Genomic DNA, 13965 nt, shown 5'->3' on the forward strand with positions numbered 1-13965 from the left:
AAACAGAGATGTAAACAACAGAGGTTAAGCTCCATATAACATTGATGAAGTATATCCGACTGCACCACCAACAGAAAGGGAGTCAGAGCATGAAAACTACGACAATTTTGGAGAAAGAGAGATTAGTAATTGATGTTCCCTTAAAAAATCATGACAATATTGAGTAGTTCTGAAAAGAAAATAGAAAAATACTCAGTATGCTAGTCAATACTAAAACATTTCTAAACTGTACAATGAAAACATGAAAAAAAAAAAAAAAAGTCAAGAACAAGTCATGTCTCATCTAAGGTTGTCCCCAAATAAAAGATTAGGGTATTGATCCTCTCCACCCTTCGGATTCCAACCTTCATCTACAATGAATCAATTGCTAGAGGCAATCTGAACTCATCTTCAAAACATGTTGATGTCTGCCAAAAATGAGCTAATACACTTATGCCAAGCCCATTTTCAGTACAGAAGGCCACAGCCATATTCAGAAATGGTATCCTGGCTAACTTTACATTACCAATTCTGAACACATCAGACTAGAGCAATTTCCATCAAGATTCACCAATTATGATTGAACGGGAAGCAAAAAGCCATCTCCTTTCTTCCATGACATCTTCGGGACTTTATAAGCATGTTGGTAGTTTGATGTAAGCGTGTAGACAAGAAAAGCCCAATCAAGAACTCTACCCCCACACCACCATCATCTGTTGTGGGTCTTGCACAGACGCAGAGGAAAAAAAATGTGCCAGCCAATCCACAATAACATCATGACTTAACAGTTGGCTTCATTGCCATATGCCTCTCAATCAATTTGTCCACAAAGGAACGAATCTGCATAAAGGCGTCCAAGGAATAAAAGTTTAATCAAGTAAACAAATTTACAGAATAAGGTATATTTTTTCTCAAAGGAATGTCTAGAGGCTACAACAAATTAATAGCAACGAGGATAGTTTGCTTGACAAATTAAAACAATGAAGAGGATGTATATCTATTTGCTCTTCATGCTGAAAGGAAACGATCAAATGAAATAAGAAACAATAATCCTTCCCATTTGTTAGAGAAAGCAGAAAAAAGAAAAGGAACAATACAGGACACTTGAGATGACTAAAGATACAAATTTCCATCAAAAAGGTTATATGCAAGCCAACCCAACAACAGCAACATTTCATTGACCTAGAAGGATCTCCGTTTTGATAAAATTTAAAAAACAAATGTATCACATCATATATGAGTAAGAAGATCTAATGTCAATACCATACAAAAAGAGTGCTTACCTTATTCTTGCGCTTGAAATCAAGAAACTCAGAAACAGCCATGTTTTTCTCAGCATCTGTGGCCTGCTCCATCACCTGATTGCAAAACAAAAAAATAAAGGATGAGAAAGGGGAAACCAGCAGGCACCAGTTAATCTATTTGACCCAATTACAATATTAAATGATCCAACAACATAAACTTGAGATATAACAGGAAGAAGAGAGCGGAAGAATAAGGAAAACAACAGACCTTTGTTGCACTTTTTTTCATTATTGTCTTATATCCATCCCTATCAATTTTCCTTGCCTTATAAAGGGGCATGAGCAATGATGCAACGTAATCCACGACTGCCTGTTTAATACGATCTGCCCCTCGAGAACGGTTTTCAAGTGACTCATTATTTATTGTAACTTGTGAAACAGAGCTCTCATTTGCTCGTCTATCATGCTTCCAGGTGCGTGGTTTAGAACTTGTGTTTGAATCTTCCTCATCCTTTATATGCATGGCTGGATGGAAGAAATCAGAATCAGCTGCAGCTGCTTGAGACTGCCACCTCTCAATTGCATGATAGTCTTTTATCCCCACGCTACCAGCAGTATCAACCCATGCTTTTGTGAAAATACTGCTGTCTGCAGCAGCAGCAGCACTTTCTCCAGAGTGCTCACCTAAGTTCAACTGACATGCAATCTCATTAGAATGGCTCCGCTGTGAGAGGTTATCAGCAGTTCTTGAATTGTCAAGATTAACACAAGCAGCAGAGAAATCAAGAGACCAATCCCTCACTCTGCAGTTCCTGGAATCTATCTCCGATATACAATCCTGTCTTCCTAAAACACCACCAGACCACTTCCTTCTAAGATCAAATTCATCCATTTGCCCGTATTGCTCCCGTCTGGCAAATTTGTGAAAGGAAGGTATCTTGGGAAGCTGTGGCCCCGAGGATGCAAATGTCTGGAAATTATAAACCATTAATCATAAATATATGAACAAGAAAAGAAAAGAAAAGAAAAGGGTGGGAAAATAAAACAAAGGGAAAAAAAGATATTTTCTGGATAGTTTGGGTTCATAAATGCGCTCTCAAGCCCCCTTATCCCACTTTCAAGGTAATAAAGAACATCACCAATGGTATCATCACTAAGACAGTGCATGAGTTAATGGCATCAACATAATAATAAATGAAAGGGCCCCAGCCTGCTGAATTATTCTATACAGGAAAGCCAATCACATTAATTATCTTAAAGAGAACATAAGAATGACCGGATAGTTCAAATAGAACTACAATTGCACATAGCAATTCAAATATGAATCACTATTGAAAAACAGCATCAATATCTTGAAAACAAAATTTTGTATAAACCAAGCCAAAACAATTGCATAAACATATTAAAGACACATATAAATCCAGTACCTTGGACTAAAGCCTGAACAAACATTTGAATACATGGTATTAAAATAAATGATTGATAGAGGCACTTCATGAATTGATTAGTGCACATGAGTAGCATAACAAGAGAAACAAACCTTAGCAGTTGCTTCGGCTGCAGCTCGAGCAGCTGCTTCTGCTGCTGCTCGAGCAGCTTCAGCAGCAGCAAAGGCAGCCTGTTCTTCTTCAGACATGGCAAAATTTCTGTCTTCCACTTCAGTATCTAGTCTGCCATTCTCTCTCCTCATGTTTGCACTAGAAATCAAATGGCTTCCAGCAGATCCTTTATTCTCCAAACCACTGTGATGTGAGTGTAGAGGTGGCTTGCCTGAAGCTGGATCTTTAAGAGATTTTCTCTTCGACGAATCTACTACATTTGATTGCCTGGAAAACTTTAGTCCACCACCAGAAGTTTTTCCTTTTCGGAAGACTTCAAGCCACACATTAACCAATTGACTAGCTATGGCACGTATATCGCGGCTAGTATGTACACAAACTTTTTCTTTGACAGTTTTCCCAATGCCTACACCACGAAGAAAAAAACTAAATTGAATATCATGATTAAACACATATTAACTCTTTGCTTCCAAAGAAAAACACCTGGCAGACAAACAAGAAACACAGAACAAAGAGAAATATTTACATGCAACACAAAATACATAAAATCATACATATCTACAGATACTATCTGCAAAGTATATATCAAACTTTCAAAATACACCTTTTGTGCTGAAATTTTATACAATTTACCTCAGCCCACTGGTTCAACAAGTTCAGCATAGTCTAACAATTCTAAGGAGACTCAATTGAATTAGACAATCTACTTTTCACTTTTACTCCTAAACTTGCGAAAAAAAATGTCCTAGAGAACTTTGGAATAGCTCTCCCTAAGATTTGCTCCAAATCATACAAAGAGCAACAATCTTCTAAATGAGTCTTCACTCCTCAGTTTTGAAGACAGACACAATCTATCTGCATGCATGTTTACTTGCAGAGATAAATACATGATGTATGCATATACACTAGACCTAAACAAAAATGAAGAAAACATTACCTGACAGACGCACGGCAAGTAGATCGGTAGAAACACGTACAAGAAGACGAACACAATGACGTAAAAGCTGAGTCCCATCCTTCCCCATTGAATCCTGTAATAATGAAAAGTTTATATACACTTAAAAAAGTTTCAATCAAGAACAGAAGAACAAGTGCATTCATTAACCAAATTCATAGAGTTTGGAGCATTGATGTAATAATATTCTGAAAGCAAGAATACCAATATCCAAGAGTTGAGCATGGTCAGCCCTTCCTTGGTCCCAGCAAATGACTTCAAGGTTGAAACAGGAAGGTTCAGCAACTCTTTCGCTAAATGTAACCGTCCTGCAGTGGTTTTTGCATTAAAGAACATATCCTGCAGCAAAGATTCCCTGGTCAATATAAGGGCCCGATCCAAAGAGTTCTTGTACAAGACATTGGAGAGTTCAACAGCTTCAAGTCTCCTTGCTATGTCCAAAACTTCATCCCCTTCAGACTCTAATTGTCTCTGGGCAGCCTCTATTGCCTCTACTTCAGCAGTATAATCATTACCAGTGGTCAATATGTCAATTATACGCACAGCCTCTCGAAGCCCACTCAACATTGCACCACCAACAGTGTCAGGATGTTCCTTGCAGGTAGCCTCACCAGCAAAAAATAAACAGTTCTCAACAGGTCTGCCCAATATATCATAGTCTTCTCCAGATGCTCCTATAGCTACATATGAGTAAGCACCATAGCTGAAAGGATCTCTGCCCCAATCAGTCACAACTGATGCAACTGGATTTGGTACTGAAGCCTCCCCAAAAATTTTACGGAGAGCCTGGACTGCATGGTTTACATGGTCAGACGAGCTCATATTTTGACCATCAATAGCTGCCTTACCAACCACTAAAGCTATAAGAACAGGAGCACCAACTGTTTTTCTGACATTCCAAAACATAAAGCACTGCCCCCTCAAATCGGTTTCTTCGGCAGTTGCTCCAAAGTAGTCCACAGTGTCATCCCAAAAGACCTCTGAAAATTCCAATACTACTTTATTAAGAACTCCAAAACCAAGCCGCTGGATGGCCAAGGACTTCCATTGGGGTAACGGGGGAAAAAACTTTACACTTTCTGCTTTCAAGCACCCAAGAGGCACAGTAATAAGCACAGCGTCTCCTGAGAATTCACTGCCATTTGATGTGGCAACTTTGACTTTGGACTGACTATAATTTACTTCAGAGTCCTTTGAACTATATGAGATATCTGTGACTACATGGTTGAAATGTATGAGAAGTTCTTCTGCAAGAGACTCAACAACAGCACTGTAACCACCTTTAATCATGCAATGGGCTCCTCCAAATCCTCCATAAACATCATCTTGATTCCAGAAAGGAAGAGATACTTCCTTGAGCAAAGCAGCACAACCATATTCTAAGTTGGCAAAGTGCCAATCCATAACCCTTCTTTCAAGAGGACTCAGTATCTCTTCTTCAGAACAATTTCTACCAGGAACTCTGCTGTCAACACTGCTGGTTTTAGAGTAAGCATCCATCGAACTTTGCAGATAAACTTCTTCAAAATCTCTTCCTAATCGTGCCATTCGGCGCCTCTTAAGAGCATACTCCAAACCCTCCTCAAGAGACATTTTCATAGCATGTTCCCCCTTCTGGGCAACAAGCAATACCATGTCATCAAGAAGGCTGTTGTACTCTGCTTCCAGAGATTCATCCAGATCTGCAGGAACCTTTTGACCAGAAACAATATCATAAAGGGGGCAATCACTATTCAACACAGTCAACTCTAGGCCCAGCTGAGCACAAATCAATGAGGAAGGATCAGGTCTTCTTTCAGTGGCCACATCAGCCTCAACACCTGTAATTATGCTAGCCCCAAGATCCACAGGAACTGAGAGAGACGTGCGATCTGTATAAACACGACCACCGATCCTATGCCGAGCCTCAAGTATAATTACAGAAAAACCCTGACGTTTCAAGTGGCGAGCAGCGGTTAAACCAGCAGGACCTGCCCCAATGATAATGATTTTCTTCCTGATTTCTGAATCACAGTGCACATGTTGGTTCCCCCAAGCATCATCATGAGAAGCAGATTGAACACTGTGTGAGTCATTCGTCGCTTCAATTACAATTGGAACTTCTCCACCATCAACCATTTTGCAAGATGGATCAGCCCTCAAAACATCCACATTTACCAATCTGTCAGGTGAATCAGTGCCACCATTTTGCAGGCAATCATCAGCTGGGCATAGTTTGTGTTCTGTCACATTAGGTAATTCTGGGATAACCGAACAGCCTTTTTTCGCTTCTAATATCTGGTTCCCATCATTAGATATAACAACATTTTTGGCCTCCACAGAAGTTTCAGAACTCTTAACCTGACCAAGGATGAAAGCAACTCCATCCTCTGAATCAGCAACTGAATCCCCAGAACTTCCCTCGAGTTTTTCTTCTTTGAAAAGTTTATAACTATGCTTTGCTACATGATTTGCTTTCTCCTTCTTAGAAGCAATACCAACATTTATGTACCCCTGTCAAAAGGGTTGTCTATCTCCGATATACAATCCTGTCTTCCTAAAACACCACCAGACCACTTCCTTCTAAGATCAAATTCATCCATTTGCCCGTATTGCTCCCGCCTGGCAAATTTGTGAAAGGAAGGTATCTTGGGAAGCTGTGGCCCCGAGGATGCAAATGTCTGGAAATTATAAACCATTAATCATAAATATATGAACAAGAAAAGAAAAGAAAAGAAAAGGGTGGGAAAATAAAACAAAGGGAAAAAAAGATATTTTCTGGATAGTTTGGGTTCATAAATGTGCTCTCAAGCCCCCTTATGCCACTTTCAAGGTAATAAAGAACATCACCAATGGTATCATCACTACGACAGTGCATGAGTTAATGGCCTCAACATAATAATAAATGAAAGGGCCCCAGCCTGCTGAATTATTCTATACAGGAAAGCCAATCACATTAATTATCTTAAAGAGAACATAAGAATGACCGGATAGTTCAAATAGAACTACAATTGCACATAGCAATTCAAATATGAATCACTATTGAAAAACAGCATCAATATCTTGAAAACAAAATTTTGTATAAACCAAGCCAAAACAATTGCATAAACATATTAAAGACACATATAAATCCAGTACCTTGGACTAAAGCCTGAACAAACATTTGAATACATGGTATTAAAATAAATGATTGATAGAGGCACTTCATGAATTGATTAGTGCACATGAGTAGCATAACAAGAGAAACAAACCTTAGCAGTTGCTTCGGCTGCAGCTCGAGCAGCTGCTTCTGCTGCTGCTCGAGCAGCTTCAGCAGCAGCAAAGGCAGCCTGTTCTTCTTCAGACATGGCAAAATTTCTGTCTTCCACTTCAGTATCTAGTCTGCCATTCTCTCTCCTCATGTTTGCACTAGAAATCAAATGGCTTCCAGCAGATCCTTTATTCTCCAAACCACTGTGATGTGAGTGTAGAGGTGGCTTGCCTGAAGCTGGATCTTTAAGAGATTTTCTCTTCGACGAATCTACTACATTTGATTGCCTGGAAAACTTTAGTCCACCACCAGAAGTTTTTCCTTTTCGGAAGACTTCAAGCCACACATTAACCAATTGACTAGCTATGGCACGTATATCGCGGCTAGTATGTACACAAACTTTTTCTTTGACAGTTTTCCCAATGCCTACACCACGAAGAAAAAAACTAAATTGAATATCATGATTAAACACATATTAACTCTTTGCTTCCAAAGAAAAACACCTGGCAGACAAACAAGAAACACAGAACAAAGAGAAATATTTACATGCAACACAAAATACATAAAATCATACATATCTACAGATACTATCTGCAAAGTATATATCAAACTTTCAAAATACACCTTTTGTGCTGAAATTTTATACAATTTACCTCAGCCCACTGGTTCAACAAGTTCAGCATAGTCTAACAATTCTAAGGAGACTCAATTGAATTAGACAATCTACTTTTCACTTTTACTCCTAAACTTGCGAAAAAAAATGTCCTAGAGAACTTTGGAATAGCTCTCCCTAAGATTTGCTCCAAATCATACAAAGAGCAACAATCTTCTAAATGAGTCTTCACTCCTCAGTTTTGAAGACAGACACAATCTATCTGCATGCATGTTTCCTTACAGAGATAAATACATGATGTATGCATATACACTAGACCTAAACAAAAATGAAGAAAACATTACCTGACAGACGCACAGCAAGTAGATCAGTAGAAACACGCACAAGAAGACGAACACAATGACGTAAAAGCTGAGTCCCATCCTTCCCCATTGAATCCTGTAATAATGAAAAGTTTATATACACTTAAAAAAGTTTCAATCAAGAACAGAAGAACAAGTGCATTCATTAACCAAATTCATAGAGTTTGGAGCATTGATGTAATAATATTCTGAAAGCAAGAATACCAATATCCAAGAGTTGAGCATGGTCAGCCCTTCCTTGGTCCCAGCAAATGACTTCAAGGTTGAAACAGGAAGGTTCAGCAACTCTTTCGCTAAATGTAACCGTCCTGCAGTGGTTTTTGCATTAAAGAACATATCCTGCAGCAAAGATTCCCTGGTCAATATAAGGGCCCGATCCAAAGAGTTCTTGTACAAGACATTGGAGAGTTCAACAGCTTCAAGTCTCCTTGCTATGTCCACAACTTCATCCCCTTCAGACTCTAATTGTCTCTGGGCAGCCTCTATTGCCTCTACTTCAGCAGTATAATCATTACCAGTGGTCAATATGTCAATTATACGCACAGCCTCTCGAAGCCCACTCAACATTGCACCACCAACAGTGTCAGGATGTTCCTTGCAGGTAGCCTCACCAGCAAAAAATAAACAGTTCTCAACAGGTCTGCCCAATATATCATAGTCTTCTCCAGATGCTCCTAAAGCTACATATGAGTAAGCACCATAGCTGAAAGGATCTCTGCCCCAATCAGTCACAACTGATGCAACTGGATTTGGTACTGAAGCCTCCCCAAAAATTTTACGGAGAGCCTGGACTGCATGGTTTACATGGTCAGACGAGCTCATATTTTGACCATCAATAGCTGCCTTACCAACCACTAAAGCTATAAGAACAGGAGCACCAACTGTTTTTCTGACATTCCAAAACATAAAGCACTGCCCCCTCAAATCGGTTTCTTCGGCAGTTGCTCCAAAGTAGTCCACAGTGTCATCCCAAAAGACCTCTGAAAATTCCAATACTACTTTATTAAGAACTCCAAAACCAAGCCGCTGGATGGCCAAGGACTTCCATTGGGGTAACGGGGGAAAAAACTTTACACTTTCTGCTTTCAAGCACCCAAGAGGCACAGTAATAAGCACAGCGTCTCCTGAGAATTCACTGCCATTTGATGTGGCAACTTTGACTTTGGACTGACTATAATTTACTTCAGAGTCCTTTGAACTATATGAGATATCTGTGACTACATGGTTGAAATGTATGAGAAGTTCTTCTGCAAGAGACTCAACAACAGCACTGTAACCACCTTTAATCATGCAATGGGCTCCTCCAAATCCTCCATAAACATCATCTTGATTCCAGAAAGGAAGAGATACTTCCTTGAGCAAAGCAGCACAACCATATTCTAAGTTGGCAAAGTGCCAATCCATAACCCTTCTTTCAAGAGGACTCAGTATCTCTTCTTCAGAACAATTTCTACCAGGAACTCTACTGTCAACACTGCTGGTTTTAGAATAAGCATCCATCGAACTTTGCAGATAAACTTCTTCAAAATCTCTTCCTAATCGTGCCATTCGGCGCCTCTTAAGAGCATACTCCAAACCCTCCTCAAGAGACATTTTCATAGCATGTTCCCCCTTCTGGGCAACAAGCAATACCATGTCATCAAGAAGGCTGTTGTACTCTGCTTCCAGAGATTCATCCAGATCTGCAGGAACCTTTTGACCAGAAACAATATCATAAAGGGGGCAATCACTATTCAACACAGTCAACTCTAGGCCCAGCTGAGCACAAATCAATGAGGAAGGATCAGGTCTTCTTTCAGTGGCCACATCAGCCTCAACACCTGTAATTATGCTAGCCCCAAGATCCACAGGAACTGAGAGAGACGTGCGATCCGTATAAACACGACCACCGATCCTATTCCGAGCCTCAAGTATAATTACAGAAAAACCCTGACGTTTCAAGTGGCGAGCAGCGGTTAAACCAGCAGGACCTGCCCCAATGATAATGATTTTCTTCCTGATTTCTGAATCACAGTGCACATGTTGGTTCCCCCAAACATCATCATGAGAAGCAGATTGAACACTGTGTGAGTCATTCGTCACTTCAATTACAATCGGAACTTCTCCACCATCAACCATTTTGCAAGATGGATCAGCCCTCAAAATATCCACATTTACCAATCTATCAGGTGAATCAGTGCCACCATTTTGCAAGCAATCATCAGCTGGGCATGGTTTGTGTTCTGTCACATTAGGTAATTCTGGGATAACCGAACAGCCTTTTTTCGCTTCTAATATCTGGTTCCCATCATTAGATATAACAACATTTTTGGCCTCCACAGAAGTTTCAGAACTCTTAACCTGACCAAGGATGAAAGCAACTCCATCCTCTGAATCAGCAACCGAATCCCCAGAACTTCCCTCGAGTTTTTCTTCTTTGAAAAGTTTATAACTATGCTTTGCTACATGATTTGCTTTCTCCTTCTTAGAAGCAATACCAACATTTATGTACCCCTGTCAAAATGTAAAAAAAAAAAAAAAATGCATTTTAAGGGATAAGGAATTCATCAACCCTCCAAAGCACAAAAATTTGCAAAATTGCATCAAAACCTATCTAAAGAGCCGACGAGCATAAAAAAGAAACAAGTAGGCACATCAATTTTGATCAATAAACAAGGGAGCAGAAAAGAAAAAAAATTGACACAAAAAAAAAAAAAAACACACATTAGACATCACGACTTACACTCTGATCAAGAAATGTATAGATCTGCCTAATTAAAGAAGCACGTGGCGGCTCATCCTCAGAAGGAGTATCAGTGACCCCACACTCCGTGAGTGGCAAAATTCTGCTAACATCTCTACTCCAAAGACTTAAGATCTGGTTCCTGCAATACATAAAGCAATTAAATTCCATTTCATTGTAATGGTAATATCTATTAAAGTAAACAAATCTTTTACCCCAAATGATATGATGAGTTCAATTTTATTTTAAAATACAAATTGAATCTGCAGTATGCCCAAAAAAGAAAAAATCCAATCAAATGAATAACCAGGTTTCGATGAATAACTACCTGCATTCTAAGTATTCCTGAAGCCCACCTCTGCGCTTCAAGACCTCTTTAAATTTAATTTTCTCGATCGGACCAGCTGCACGAGCTTTCAGCCCTGCTGACACCACTGCAGTCCCACCATTTTCAGCATCAGTAAGAGTATTTGAAGAGGAATAAAACTTGTCTCTTCCTCTTAAAGACCGATCATAGTCTACAACCTGGTGACTTTCAAGAAAACCTTGCTCAGTTATCAAATTCTCCCAGTCAGCATCCCCTTCATAAGCCATGTCTCCATGCCTGCGCTTTTTAGCAATGCGCGCAGCACGTTGAACAGCTGATAACTTATTACCTTTATTTTCAGAATCAGGCATAGAGACTGCATCTTCTGGAGAACTTCCATTTTCATCTGGAGTCATGGAAGAAGAAGAATCTCTATTAGCCTCTTCACCAATAGAGAGAGGCTCATGACCTGGAACACAAGTTCCCTTCGATGCATCAGAAGGTTGATCTTGATGGAAACCAGAGCTACACTTCTGAAAAGTAAATCCAGATTCCCGATGTCCACAAAACATTTCAGTTGTTGGAGATAACCTACCATTAGATACTACAGCAGTTTCCTCTTTTGAAAAAGTGGAAGCAAAACCTCTCTCCTCATTACAGGTATTGGGATCACTAAAAGTTTTGCTCACCTTCAAGGAATTCAAGGAAGGATCAGAAAGAAGAGGTGGAATTTGCTGAAAACCTTCTGCATATTGATCTGATTTTACAGTCCCTGAACAGTTCTGAGATAAAGATTTTGAGGAAACCTGCAGCATCTTTCCAGAAGCTGATTTCTGAATCTCTTTGGATTTAGTTTTACAGGATTTGTTTCTTAACTCATCATTTACACAAGCCACTGAAACTTCTTTTCCAATTAAAGAAGAGGAAACTTCATGGTCTGAACTCGAATTGTCTATTGCTGAAGCATTCCTTGAATGTTGCCTCAATGCATGAGAAAAACCTCGGTTACACTCACCCTCATACTTGTAAAATTCTCCCTTCTGCTCTGGGGAAGAGGCAGAAATGGGCATTTCTTGGTCATCAGGGACCAAAGCGCTTGCCTTATCCATAGAACAAAGCTTTAACCCGACCTCCATAGATTGAGTTTCTGAACTAGCCTTTTGGCTAGAGCCAGAACCATCATCCACGCAGGCACAAGCATTCATGTTGCCATTGATACCATAAACTTCATTTGAGGTACAAGTATCCAGAATAGGTTCCTCTTGAACATTCAAACCGCTATTGTCTACCAAAGGTTCAATTTTCTTATACTGACTGGAGGTTAATTCCGATTTACTCAAATCAGAAACCAGATGTGAACTATCATTGAACTTTGAATTTTTCTGCCTTACTTTTGTAGCTGAAGCAGACTGAGGTCTCCTTACAGACTTTAAATCACCTTCAGAGCTAGGGCTATATCCTTCATCAAAGCTTCGATCCCTACCATTCTGTTTCAAACCAGAATTCACATGAGATTTCCTGATTGATCCAGATTGTGTCCTCTGAAAGAAAGCAGAAAATGAGTCATCCGTCTTTTCATCCAAAGACAGATTGGAACCCTCCCCAGGCCATATCTCTTCCTCTTTCTGATCCTCCAATGAATCACCCAGAGGCTCCATACCCTTCAAATCATCATCACTCGCAAAATGAGCCCCAACTGATTTTATCTTTGAATCAGTCTTCGGTCTCCTAAATCTCCCTTTACATTTACTTTCAACCCCTTTACCCATGGTCACATCAGATGCATCCTCACCAATCTCCTGAACTTTCTCCACATCCTTCAATGCCAACTTCTCATCCAACACGCCGACGTCCTCAAAAGACTCACTCAAAGATGAATTTCTTCCCTTTAGGATCCCAGATCCGGTATTTTTCTTAGGACCCTTCAATTTTTTCCTAAAACTTGCCAAGGTATCATCCATACCCCCCAAATCCTCATCTTCAACCACCAATTTCTCTTCCCTAATTTCTACCTTCTGCCCCTTTTCACTATCTGACGTAGCCTTAACCTTCTTAGGGTTTTTTGTTTTCTTCAACTTAAACAAAGACCCAATGGGCTCATCATCATCAGAATCAAAACCAATCTCAACAGGTTTGGACCTCTTCTTGGACTCGGACTTCTTCTCTTCACCATCCATTTTCTTAGCCCTAGGTTTTAATAAATTTTGTAATGAACTCTTTTGCGACCCTAGCTTAGCATTAGTGCTTGAATCAAATTGCAAGCCTTGAACCGCATCATCACTCTCCATTTCTCTATTACCAAAAAATTAAAGCTCATATTTCGTGTTTTGATTCCTTCTTCAACCAAATAAAGCCATAAAACTAAAAAATTTCTACAACCCCAAAATCTCAGCGCCAATTAAAAAGCGAATATAAACGCAAGCAAATTACTAGCAAAACAATGTTAGTAACACTCAATATTGTTTCTCTCAATCAGTCAGCTCTGGCGCAGATATCCACAATGCCTTTTTCTCTAAATTCGACAACAATAAAATGAAAACAAAATTAAATTAAAGAAGCTAGGGTTTTAAACAGAGCAACTGAGTCACGCAGCAAGGAAGGGAGTATGGGCAAGCAAACCTGAGTAAAAGAAGCAGTGATACGGGTGACGTTAATGGATTTGACGCGGAGAGTGAGATGCGCACGTTAGCGTATTGTCTCTGGAACTGGAGGTCGAGTTCTTTATACTGCGCCGCGACGAGGATAGTAAAACAAAAATAAAAATAAATTTTTTTAAAAATAAATTAGGAATATAAATAGAAAAATAACGGACGCATAAGCATAAATGAAAGGAATATAGGCGAAAGCTATAAAATTAGTACTAATTTTGACTTTTTGTAAAGTATATTCCACTGCTACTATAACGGAATTAATTTAGACCCCCTGGGGGCTCCCGCAGTTCGAAGATAAGAGTTCTTGGTAAAGCTTTCTGACTACCCATAATTTCAAAGACAAG

At 39.5% G+C, this 13965-nt stretch overlaps 1 protein-coding gene and 1 long non-coding RNA gene across 2 annotated transcripts; both read right to left on the reverse strand.

The window, feature by feature from the left end:
* Nucleotides 1-164: 164 nt before the first annotated feature.
* On the reverse strand, nt 165-13326 carry LOC116146011. Its single transcript, XM_031431423.1, has 14 exons — nt 10992-13326; nt 10664-10805; nt 8146-10434; nt 7924-8017; nt 6968-7392; nt 6855-6867; nt 6657-6721; nt 6281-6397; nt 3942-6230; nt 3720-3813; nt 2764-3188; nt 1492-2193; nt 1263-1337; nt 165-819 (listed from the first exon to the last, which is right to left on the reverse strand). The coding sequence occupies exons 1-14, from the start codon at nt 13256-13258 to the stop codon at nt 754-756; spliced, it is 9063 nt and encodes a 3020-aa protein (XP_031287283.1). The 5' UTR covers nt 13259-13326; the 3' UTR covers nt 165-753.
* Nucleotides 13327-13352: 26 nt separating this feature from the next.
* Nucleotides 13353-13965, reverse strand: LOC116146033. Its single transcript, XR_004130456.1, has 3 exons — nt 13832-13965; nt 13590-13696; nt 13353-13482 (listed from the first exon to the last, which is right to left on the reverse strand). It is a non-coding gene; the product is annotated as an uncharacterized LOC116146033 (long non-coding RNA).

The sequence above is a fragment of the Pistacia vera genome, unplaced genomic scaffold (assembly GCF_008641045.1).
Source record: "Pistacia vera cultivar Batoury unplaced genomic scaffold, PisVer_v2 Contig470, whole genome shotgun sequence".
Taxonomy (NCBI): Eukaryota; Viridiplantae; Streptophyta; class Magnoliopsida; order Sapindales; family Anacardiaceae; genus Pistacia; species Pistacia vera.